Raw genomic sequence first — 12,024 nt, 5'->3', positions numbered from 1 at the left:
AGGAGGTGTGTCCCGAAGCCCGGGTTCAGAAACACTGCTCTAGTTAATGCAGTAGCTCCAGCACCAATAACTAGAACCGTAGTTTTGCCAGTGCTCACAAAATGTTTTGATTCTCATTTATTTTTTCAGCTAATAACTTGATATGTCCCTTAGAACATGCATTGTTTCCTAATTTTCCAGTAAATCATTCAGTAGGAAGTGTGTACAAAACAATTTATAAAAGAAAGCTCCTTCCTGTGTCTCATTTCTCATCTTTATTTCGGACACACACTGAAGTATACAATGAATGACAGTAAAGGTCCTTGTAACAAAAAAAAAAAAAAAAAACAGTCTGAAAAGGGTTTATTGGCAGAAACAATAAGCTTATAAAGCCCTCCGTCCAAAACCAAGTTAGATTGGACTAGAAAAAAGATGACTACATTTTATAATACATACCAAAATATCCTTTAAAAAAAATAATTATTCTGCAGAAGCATTTTGAAAAAAAGATAGTACAGCCAATATCTTACTGCTATTAATTACATTCACATTTTTCATAATGTTTAACCACATTATTCTTAAATATGTTTTCAAGCCTTATTAATATTGTGCAGTCTTTTAGCTCCTGATCTAGTTTGTTCATTAAATCAACACCAAAAGAAATAAATATGTTGTTTTACATTTATTCTTGCTTTTGTTTTTCTGAATATTTTATACCCTCTAAGATCAAAAGCGTGTCTCTGATCAAAAAAAGACCCTGAATATGTACTGGAAACAAATTACAATCACATTCATTCATAATAGACAATTACTTGAGTATAACTAACCAGCTATTTCTTCATCATTATAGAGCAGAGTTTCTAACTTCACATTATGATTTTAGAAGTTGAAAACTGTACAAAACAGATGTTATTTATTTCTGGTTTTATAACTCAGGATGTATATGACAGTAAGTTTATCATTTTCATTCTAATGTGGGTGAGGATAAAAACAAGTCATTAAAAAAAAAAGCAAAATGTGTAACTGTTGAATGATTGGTATCCTGCTACACCCACTTTACTATTGTTTCACCTAAAGTTTTTCCTTCTAAGGTGGGGCTGTTTTTCCACATTTTATGTTCCTAAGGCTCATGCCATTTATTATTTGTCCAGCTTGTCTTCTTCCACATATTGTTGATTTCATGCCAATGTTTACAAACTGTTTTCATTCATTTGGTTTTCACTTTCTTAGTTTCTCTGCATGTTTTTAATATTTATTTTGTTGTTTACATGCTGTGTTTTTTTTTCTTTTATTCTATGAATCTACTCTCACCTTTGGTTCTAAAAGGGGATTTTAATCTGGAGACTTCTGGGGAATTTTTTTTAAGTCTGTTTACACAAATAGTATAAAAAATCCTGCAGACTTTTGTCTTTCTATTATTGGCTTATAATGGAGGCCACATGATTTAATGACTTCTATTATGATTTTGAGAGGCTTTTAGGAATCCATAAAGTTTTTTCGACAGCCCAATAAATGAAGAGTTATGGTTCTAAAGGAGCTTTATAGTTTTGTTGGCTGGCAGCTGCATCGCTTATCGCATCGATGGCAAAGTATTATTGTCCACAAAAAGATGCATTTGATAATAACATGACCAGCTTGATTGAAGTTTAGTCTCGCATACGTTTTGGTAAATAAGACTAATTCCTTTTCTATTAATATCTTTCCGAACTTTAACATTATGTTCTTATTAAAGTTGTTCTCTTTTTGCACAATTTGATGATAAATCTATGAAAAATCCATTTCTAATCAAACAGAAGTAACTACTGTTTTTTGTTTACCAATTTAAATTATTTTTCAGTAATGCAGTTTTTTATATGCAGTTTTAAGATCAGTCACTGAATATTCTGGCAGACATCTGATTAGCAGAGCATTTTGAAAACCACATAAGCACTTCCACTATCTGTAGATTTTAAGATAATCAGCCTTTTCTCTGAATTCTGATTTTCTGAATCTGCATACATGAACGCGGACATTATCTTTTCTATTTCCGATGCATCATTTGTGTCTGTGTTCACTTTGTGCAGGGCTGAGGTACAACACTGCGGGTTATGATTTAATAAGAAGCCATTTTGGTGCCGTGGAGCTTAGAAATTACATTGGATGAACATCAGCACTCTCCATATCCATTATAAAGCCAACAGCAGTCACATACTAGAAAATTTCTAAAGAAATTTAGAGGGGGGCCACCTACTGCCCGTCTGGGTAACTGGGCCAATACGGCCCTGGCAAGTGACATTGGGGCTCCCCAGACCAACTGCTTTTGAGGGCTGCTGAGGGAAGGAAAGAGGGCTAGGTCATGGGCAAAGAGAGCTGTGTGCCTCTTGTGCTGAAATCTGGGAAATAGACGTGCACAGCATATGCTGCACAAGGGTAATATGGGTTGTCCATATTGAACCGCAGTGGGTAAAGCGCAGTTGGCAGGCTCCGCCCACCTGCTAGGAGCCCTTGAAGCTATGAAAAAATCACCAATGGCGGGCTCCGCCCGCCTGCTAAGAGCCATTGCAGTGATGAAATCACCATTGGCGGGCTCCGCCCACCTTCTAAGAGCCATTGCAGTGATGAAATCACCAATGGCGGGCTCCGCCCGCATGCTCAGAGCCATTGCAGTGATGAAATTACAAATGGCTATGAGCAATATGCCAGAATGTATGAGTGTGTATAAGGAAGAGGCTTTTATTCCGTAGAGTCCCTGGAGTCTTATTTTGAAAGTATCATGGATGTGCATCAAAAGATGGATCATGCCCAGCAGTGATATAGAATCCATTTCCAAATGTTAAATCACTGGTTTTCCATGTTATTAGGTGAATAGCTGCTGTATTACAGAGTAAATGGGAGACTTTTATTGTGAAATTTGCTCTGGGGTGTGTTTTGAAAAGGCCACTAGAGTCTAATAAAAACAACCTGGAAATGTTTGGGTCATAATGTTGAGCCATTTGCATCAATTACTGCATTAGTATAATCTAGAGGCTTTTATTTTGTAGGGTCCCTGGAGTCTTATTTTGAAAGTCCAACAGAGTTGTGTTTAGAGAAAATGTTCAGACCCAGCAATGATAGTTGATGACTTTCCAATCGTTAAATCACTCTTTTTTCCATGTTATTAGGGCAGTAGATGAAGATGAAATGGGAGGCTTTTATTTTGAAATTTGCCATAGGGTGTGTTTTAAACAGTCTCCTAGAGTCTATTCTCTAAAATGGGGTTGAGTTTGGGTCATAATGTTGAGCCATATAGGGCAATAAATATATGTAAAAAATATAGAGGCTTTTATTTTGTAGGGTCCCTGGAGTCTTATTTTGAAAGTCTATCAGTGTTGAGTGGCAAGGGAAGTGTCATGGACAGCAGTCATATAGTATCCATTTCCCAGTGTTAAATCAGTGCTTTCACCCTCCATTAGATTAATATGTGCTGTTTAAAACAGCAGAGGTAAAATCTCTTTGAAGCTCGGTTACCTTGACAACGCTTAACGAGCCTGTCAGTGACAGAGAGAAAAGCGCAGCACTATCGTTCCTTAGCTCTCAGGCTTTTTTGAATGGGAGGAACAGCTCCGAACAAACGACTGCTGAGCAAAAACCGTAAAAGGTATTTGAAAAATTCTTTCAGTGAAAGCAACATCTATCCTTTGTCTCAGACTGGAGTAACTTTCATGTCTGTAGGTCTTTCACAACCCAAAACGAAGCACAAACAAAATGGCTGAGCCCACCAGCTCCTCCCTTTGTTTAAACTGCAGCATCACACTCTCACTCACCTTTAAGCTGCTATAGCACCCCTCCGAACAAACGACTGCTGAGTAAAAACCGTAAAAGGTATCTGAAAAATTATTTTTATCTAAGATAAAGCTATATCTTGTCTTCAATTGGAGTAACTTTCATGGCTGTAGGTCATCTACAACCTGAATGGGAAGAGAAAGAATAAGAAAAACGGGTCCTCAGTCCTTAGCTTCTAACTGAGCTAGCTGCAGCAACACACTCTCACTCACCTTTAAGCTGCTAAAGCCCCCCTCCGAACAAATGACTGCTGAGTAAAAACCATAAATGATATCTGAAAAATTATTTTTATCTAAGCTACAGCTATATCTTTACTTCAATTAGAGTAACTTTCATGGCTGTAGGTCATCTACAACCTGAATGGGAAGAGAAGGAAAAAAAAAACGTTTCCTCACACCTGAGCTTCTAATTGAGCTAGCTGCAGCAGGACACTGTCACCCAGCTTTCTGGTGCTTAAAATGTCCTCCGAACAAACGACTGCTGAGCAAAAACCGTATGAGTTATTCAAAAAATTCTTTCACCGTGAGCGTCAGCCATCCTTTCACTCCAACTATGCCAACTTTGGTGTATGTGTGTCTTTCAGAACAATATTTATGACGAGTTGAAAACACATACTGTCAATCGTTTTTCTCCCCTCTGCTGCTCCAAAACCAATGGAAAAATGCTCTGATTTTCATCGACTTTAGGTCGGTCTGGAGGGTTTTTAAGGAAAAGTTTTAATCCTACCGTAATTCCGAAGACATTGTGTGGGTCCAGAGATTTCAGTCTACAAACTGACCAAAAATGGTGACTCTAGCTATAAATATGTGGCCGTGAGGGCGAGTTTAAAATGTTTTTTGGTCTTAAAAAAACGGCTGCCTCACACTCTAGCTTTTCAGTCTCTCCACTCTAGAAGGGTGGATTTTGCTAAAACTTTGTGGCGCTTGAGGTCTGATTATACAAAAACCGTAGCAGTTATCAACATGCCGTCTTCAGTTTTAAATAGACGAAGGATTTATCTACAAACTGAGCTTTAAACTGTTTTTCTACGTGAATGTATGCCGACACAGTGAAGCGCTGTTTTTTATGCTTTTTTTTACCTCTCCCCATTCATTTCCTATGGGATTTTTTTGCGACGTTTTCGCTAATAATTCGCAAACCTTCGGACTAATGAGAAAGTTGTATACAAGCACACATCACCCCATTGGTCCCGACGCGTGTGCCAACTTTGGGCCCGATCCACCAAACCGTGCGGGACTAGTTAGGTGCCGAAGTTTTGGGTGGCGAGGAGAACTATAATAATAATAATACGCAGAATAAATATGTGCAATAGTAGTAGGTGGGCCATGCCTTCGGCATGTGGCCCCCCTAATTATAAACAACTTTATGTTCATTGAGTGAAATATGAGTAAACATTCTAGTATGAGAGGGTATTTTACATTTGGGATAAAGCTACCAGTTGTTTAAGCTCACTGGAAACTTTATTGGGTAACCTTTGCCAGGTGGAACCACCTTTAGTAACACTGATTTAACAAGATATCTAAAACAGTATCTGTTGTGTAGCTACAGGTCACTCAGTCCGTTCTGATTTTCGTTTTTGGCTCTAAACCCAGGATGCAGCTCTCCTGTTATATTCCTGTGGCTCTCTTTCTGGTTGAATACTGTTTTCTGTCATCAGAGTACAGATGATTTATTGTCATATTTATTAGTCACAGGTGATTTGATGGCTGCTCCTCCTAGGAGCAACTATCAGATTACGCAGCAGCAATACTTTGCTAAGTTTTGATTTTTAAGCCATGCTTTAGTGATGCTAAGGGCCTAAATGATCTTTAGAAAATATCCCTAACACCATAATGCATCCACAAAATAGCCTGAAATATTAACCCTCAGTATGATGAATACGTCAAAGCTGCAGTTAAGATTGAGACTTGCCAATGTAGTGCTTTTTTTAAAAAAATTTTTTGTAAATTATTTACTTGGCCTCTATGATTTGTAGTCTCAGTTTCCTGGGTATTTGCAGCGGTGGCTTGTATACATTGTCTTCTGCTTACATTGGTTGTTAAAATTAGTCAGAGTGTCTGTTTTTGCCTTAGGGTAAATGTGAACCAATCTGCCCTCTCCTCTAAAATCAACAAGGCCTTTTCATTCTAACCATCAAACACTGGAAATTGTCCCGTTTTAGGCCCTGCTCCTTCAGCATTTGAGATGTTTGTGCATTAGAATAGCAGAAGATGAGTAGTTTGGGAAATTTTCCAACCACCAGCCCACCTGCCGCCTTGTTTAAGTTCAATAAGTTCAGTTAACTTCAGGAAGTTGTTTTTATCTTATCTAGCTTTCAAGAGCATAGACCTGCTGGCATGAAATTTCTACTTAAAATATGACTCACACACGGTGAAAGTAAAAGTCCTGACAGTTATATATTTAGAAAGTCAAAACGGTTTATGACCAAATTTCTGTTTACATTCAATGTTTTTATTTATTTATTTATTTTTTTACTAAAAGAAAATAAATGTAAATCATTCAAACTGAAGTAGGGGCTTCTTGTGATGCAGGTCATGCTCTGCACTGCAAGATCCTTAATGTGATTTCCTATTAACAGATTGGTTAAAAAAAACTGTGGTTTACTGCAAAACCGAAACTTTTCAACAGTGCAAAACGCAATCTATACTTTTGTCTCCATGTGTGGAGATCTTAGAATATAATAGAAAATCCTTTAATTGACCCACAATGGAGAAATTGCAGTGTAACATGAGCAAAGCGGAATTGTTGTGAAATGGTCACAGAAGTCTAGACTTTCTCTGTTGAGAAGAATACTTTCTTTCCCCTTTTCTTTATTACGATTTACATTTCAACTGTTGGTTCCTGTTAACAGCTTGGTTAAAAAAAAAATTGGTTTACTGCAGAACCGAAACTTTTCAACAATGCAAAACACAATCTATACTTTTGTCTCCATGTGAGGAGATCTTAGAATATAACAGAAAATCCTTTAATTGTCCCACAATGGAGAAATTGTGGTGTAACGGGAGCAAAGCGGCATTGTAAAATGGTCATACAAGTATAGACTTCCTCTTCTTTTTTCTATATGACGATTTACATTTTAACTGTTCTCCCTTTTTTTTGTTCACCAGAGGGCTTCTACCAATTATCTGTATTGCCGTCTCCCATTAAAACTTGTCTTTGGGCATTGCTCTCTTCCAGCTGAGAGACAGGATGCAACCGTGCTCACTTCCTGTTGGACACAATGGGTTTCTCTGTTTTGATTCTTTTTTTCCTACCCACAGAGGCTTCCCAGTCTCCAGCAGTGGATGTAACTGGGAGGAAATCACAACAAAATGGAGATGAAAGCAGCCAATCAGGTGGATAAACACATCTAGTGGAGGGACATGCAGACAGAGTATCTGTTTAAATTAAACTGCTATTAAGAAAAGAACAATTCTTTGAGGACCACTATAAAAATATCCCCATCTTGAAACATCAGGTTTATATTGCTGGTTAACAGCGGGTTAAAATGTACAAGTAGCTCTGTTTGCTCATACTTCCTCAGAGGCTATCATGAAGAGAAGTCAGGTTGTCTCTACATTATCATTTGAAAATCCCGAATACATTTATGAAAATATATTTGTAAAACTAAATAAAACATGTTTTTTTTTTCTTTTTCAGATTCGGTGTAAATTTCTTATTTTGAGATATAGGTTAATCTTAGTTTTCCTGTTTTGTCCCCGTTCATAAATTATTCCAATTACACTGAATCCCTATAAAAATAACTGTATCGTCTTAAAAAAGTAAAAAAAAATAAAAATAATGATACTTTTTCTGAACTAAACCATCTTTGTTGCCATCATTTCTAATTTCCTTCCTCTTTTATTTCCTCTCTCCTCGTCCCGTCCAGGTGTAGCTGGACCCTCCGGTGCCTCCAGCTCCTCTAAAGGCTCTAAATTACTCCTGACTTCTGCCACCAAGAGATCCATCCAAGACATGGAGGAAAAGTCTGAGGCTTTCAAATCCCTCTTCACCACACACAGCTCGGCTAAACGCTCCAAAGACCAGATCTCTAACTGGGTTACACACACACCTTATCACTTTTAGAAGCTATTGCTCAGTCCAGAGAACATGGGTTTATGGTTGTTAATTTTGGTCAATTAAATATTAATCTTTTCATTCGGTAAACACCACTCTCTTGTTACTTAGTTGAGCTTTAATAAAGTCACCAGTGTGCAAACCAATTCCCAGTTTGCCTGTTCAGTTCCCAATAGCTCCTTGTTTACATGCTGTGAACATGTGTAAGCCTCTCTCTGAACATTTCATGACTTTGTTTTGTAACCTGATGTCCAAACGCAATCCCCTCATGTACTCATCCACACCTCTCTATCTTCACGTGTTGTGTAACTTGAGAATCATTGACTTCTATAATGTCTAATGTAATAGTTCTGCTGCCCCCTAAAGTCCAAAGTGCAGTTCCTTCTGTGAATCTCTTAATGGATAAAGTTTTAAAGTCCTGATAAGAAATACTGCTATATTATTAATGTTATATGGAATATGGCCTGAAGGTCTACCTTGGGAATGTACCTCATGTGGGTCTCTGCAGTTACTGGTTTTATCTAAGCTCAATAATAAGCCATGTTCTCAAAATGTATTTAATGGAATAAGATTTTCCCTGGTTTCTTTTTTTCTTTTTTGCATTTTTCCATTTTAATTAAAATGTTGAAATTATTAGTGCTTCCAGGTGTTTAAAGTAATTACAATTATCCATTGTGCCGAAAGAAGCCTAGGTGCGCTAAACAGAATACAAAAAATTTGTATCATCTTTGTCAACATGATGTTAAATTCATATTAAACCCTGTTTTCGTGCTGTTTTCTTATCAGATTTTTTTTCCTAACGTTTATGTAGGATTTTTATTTATAAAAAGTAAATATCTGTTTTACATTGAGATCGGCTCTTAAGGCAGTCTTATTTTTACCCAATTAAATATACTTTTTACCCTTTTGCTATTTATCTGGCTTTATGTTGGAAACATATGTCCCCATATTATTTTATTCAATAAGATTCCTTTTTGTTTTTGCAATGATCTCCCCATGCTCTGTGTACCGTTACTGCGCAGATTGAGAAATAAAATGCTTACTGAAGAAGTTACCTTTATTATGTTTACTACCAGTTCTGGTTGTTTTTCACTAGGTTTCAAAACAAAAATACTAGTGTATTTTTATTTTTATTTTAGAGGACAACTTAAGAAAACTAGATAAAGCTCCAGGTAAATTACCAAAGCTCTAATATTTATCTACATGCATATACCAGCAAGCTTTTAATTTCAGATCATTTAATTTAAAAGGAACTGATCTTCAGTAGGTTGATCCAAGTGCAACCCCAATGCTTGTGGTCTAGAAGCAAACCCATTTATGAGAATGTACATTTTGACTGCCACTGGTTTTGAAAACCACCTCTGCAAATGAGGTGATTTTAAAGTGTTGCCTTTCCCTCGTAAGGAAGGTACGACGGCTTCTTAAACCGAGTTGAATGTAAGGCAAGGGCATTATTTCAACATCTTTGATTGCTTAAAACTTGACCGACTTGAACAATGATGAAAAAAGCTGTTTACTTCAGTAAAAGTTTGTGTGCAAACTTGAAGGATTTTAATTCTGGTGATTATTAAAATCAACCAGACAGAAGAATTGAAAAAAATAAAATAACAGCATTCATTAAGCAGTGAAACCTGTAGCATCTTCAAGTCATGTAAAACTATACAACTAGGTAATTGCCTCTTTTTTAAATCCTCCCCCCAGCATGCAATATACGTTTATTTTTTGTTCAGTTGCTGGAGATTAATACATCGATGGATACGTTTTGATTCATTTTTTTCTATGTAAACCTCTGAGAGCTATTCTATGGATATTTCATAAACTAGTTTTTCAAACATTAGCAAAAAAAACCTGTGAAATATAAACAGGGCTACTTGAAGGAATGTGTCGATTGGCAATGGTAAACATGCTTTCAATTGATATGGCTTTTTTAAGCTATTTTAACGTAATTTCTACAGACAAACATCCAAATCAGGTCCTGTAAAGTGCCTTGAGATGACGTGTTGGGATTTGGCGCTATATAGATAAACTGAATTGAAGTGAATCCAGTGCCTTATTCAGGGCACACTTATACAAGGGGTCTTCTTTAGCTTTTAACGGCATCTTGCATCCATTATCGTTGCACTACTGCCATCTCATCGGGTCCTAATACCTATCCCTCAAATTCTCATAATGAACCCAGTATTTTTTTTTTTACGAAAAATTTTCTTCCCCTCAATACTATTCAACTTTTCAACCACATTCTCAAATTTCAATTCCCCATTAAAACCTTATTCTGTTTTCAGCAATGTTATTTGATTTACACATGTTCTACAACTAATAAAAACATGCTCCGTTGTTTCTACATTACCACACAAACTACAAAAACCAGTACGTTTCCCCATCTTAAAAAGAGCTCCATTTAAAAAACTGTGACCAGTTCTTATGAAGGGCTGCAGAAGCCTTTTAATCATCCCTTCATGCTAGACAGGTGTTTGACACCAATGAACTACCTAAAATTTGCAGGAAAGTGGTACTTGAGGACTGGGATTGAGAACCATTGCTCTAATACATTTTTAAGGACCAAACCTATGAAAAACAGCTGGACTGAAAGATGTTATCTTCTATCATTTAGGTTTTAATCCTGAACACCACCCTGCAGGTTTTAGATGTCTATCACAGCACACCTGATTCAAATGATTGTATGACCTCATTGGCAGCCATTAAGTGCTGCAGAAGTCTGTTAATCATTCATATAAGTCAGGTGTGCATCAGGTGTGTGGATTGAGGAGCGCAGATTCTAGAAAGCGAATAAAATACACTCATCTGTGACTTGTGTGTTTTGTTTTTTTTCCTTATAATGCTAAACCTTTTTTCTTCTTGTACAAATACGTTAAAAAAAATCAAATCTTGTCCAAGGGTACAATCAACTCACTACTCTTTTGACCGTTCATCTGTCTGCCACCCTAGGTTCAGTTTGAAAACTACTGCTTAGCAGGTATCCCCAAAGTTGGTCCTTGAGGGCCGCTTTCCTGCAGGTACTAGAGGTTTCCCTGCTCCAGCACAGCTGATTTTAATAGAAAGCTGATTAACAGACTTTTGCTCAACTGCAGTCATCATAATCAGCTGCACTAAAGCAGGGAAGCGTCTAAAACCTGCAAGACAGCAGGCCTCGTGGACCGACTTTGGGGATGCCTGTGCTTAAAGAACCCATGGTCTTTCATGGTTTAGTTCAGGCATCACCAAAGTAGCTGTCCTACCTGAGCAGGGATGCATCTAAAACCTGCAGGACAGTGGCCCTCAGGGACCTCATAAACAGGGTTCTCCTACCCCAGTCCTCAAAATCTACTGTCCTGCAGGTTTTAGATGTATCCCTGCTTCAACATAGCTGAATCAAAGGACTGAATTAGCTTTTCAGCATGCCATCAATTTTGGTAAAGTCTTGGTAAAAAGCCATTCATTTGATTTAGCTGTGTTGGAGCAGGGATGCCTCTAAAACCTGCAGGACAGTAGATCTTAAGGACCGGGGTTGGAGACCACTAGATGAGTCTCTACTCCAGCACACCGGCATAAAATTATTGCACCCCCTCCTTAGCAGACACCATGTAGCAGCCTGCTACTCACCTTTGTATTTAGGCCAGGTCTGTGAAGGGAAAAAACCTAAAACATGTAAGGCAGTGGGTGTTGAGAGGTTTGAAAACCACTGTAAAAGGGTACACTCCACCCAAACCCGTTAAAGCAAAGTGTAAACCGTTGTTTTGAGATAAAAACCACCCCAAAACATGATATGATTACTGCATCAGTCATTTTTAAAAACAATAAATATATAAACTAATATATATTTATTGCTTATATTAAATTACTTTAAATTTTGCAAGTAAAGAGGAGAAAGAGAACATCTTAAAAAGGAAAGTAAAACAAGAGTCTCTGTCGTCATTAACACGTGTATAACAATCTATCACATCCATACAAACTTTTTTTCCCCGATCATGTTGAAGCACCTTTATGAAAACAATAAAAAAGACTTTAACTTACATGAAAACATTCAGCTCTCAACAGAGAAATTTTATATATCAAAGTTCCTGTTATGTCAATTGAGCGTAATTACGTAATTCACTTCATTTTCTTCTGTTTCTTGGTAATTAATGCGCAATAATTCCATTTGTATCTGGTTTAATATGTTATCTTTCTGGGAATATCTTCAATGATCAG

At 37.1% G+C, this 12,024-nt stretch overlaps 2 protein-coding genes across 2 annotated transcripts in view; one reads left to right on the top strand and one right to left on the bottom strand.

Moving 5' to 3' along the window:
* The window catches only part of rtf2 (replication termination factor 2), a 25,781-nt gene extending 16,891 nt beyond the window's left edge, over window positions 1-8,890 (top strand). Inside the window, exons 8-9 of the mRNA XM_038305639.1 lie at window positions 7,041-7,115; window positions 7,649-8,890. Coding sequence (XP_038161567.1) covers window positions 7,041-7,115; window positions 7,649-7,845 — 272 coding nt within the window. The 3' untranslated portion in view covers window positions 7,846-8,890. The remainder of the gene's footprint in view (window positions 1-7,040; window positions 7,116-7,648) is intronic.
* Window positions 1-12,024, bottom strand: part of gcnt7 (glucosaminyl (N-acetyl) transferase family member 7) — a 23,450-nt gene extending 11,426 nt beyond the window's left edge. Inside the window, exon 1 of the mRNA XM_038305437.1 lies at window positions 11,848-12,024. The gene's annotated coding sequence lies outside the window, so the exon portion shown is untranslated. The remainder of the gene's footprint in view (window positions 1-11,847) is intronic.

This window comes from Cyprinodon tularosa, unplaced genomic scaffold (genome assembly GCF_016077235.1).
Source record: "Cyprinodon tularosa strain WSP-4 unplaced genomic scaffold, ASM1607723v1 ctg10, whole genome shotgun sequence".
Taxonomy (NCBI): domain Eukaryota; kingdom Metazoa; phylum Chordata; class Actinopteri; order Cyprinodontiformes; family Cyprinodontidae; genus Cyprinodon; species Cyprinodon tularosa.
The sequence above is the reverse complement of the archived record's forward strand: the minus strand, read 5'-3'. Positions and strand labels throughout refer to the sequence as shown.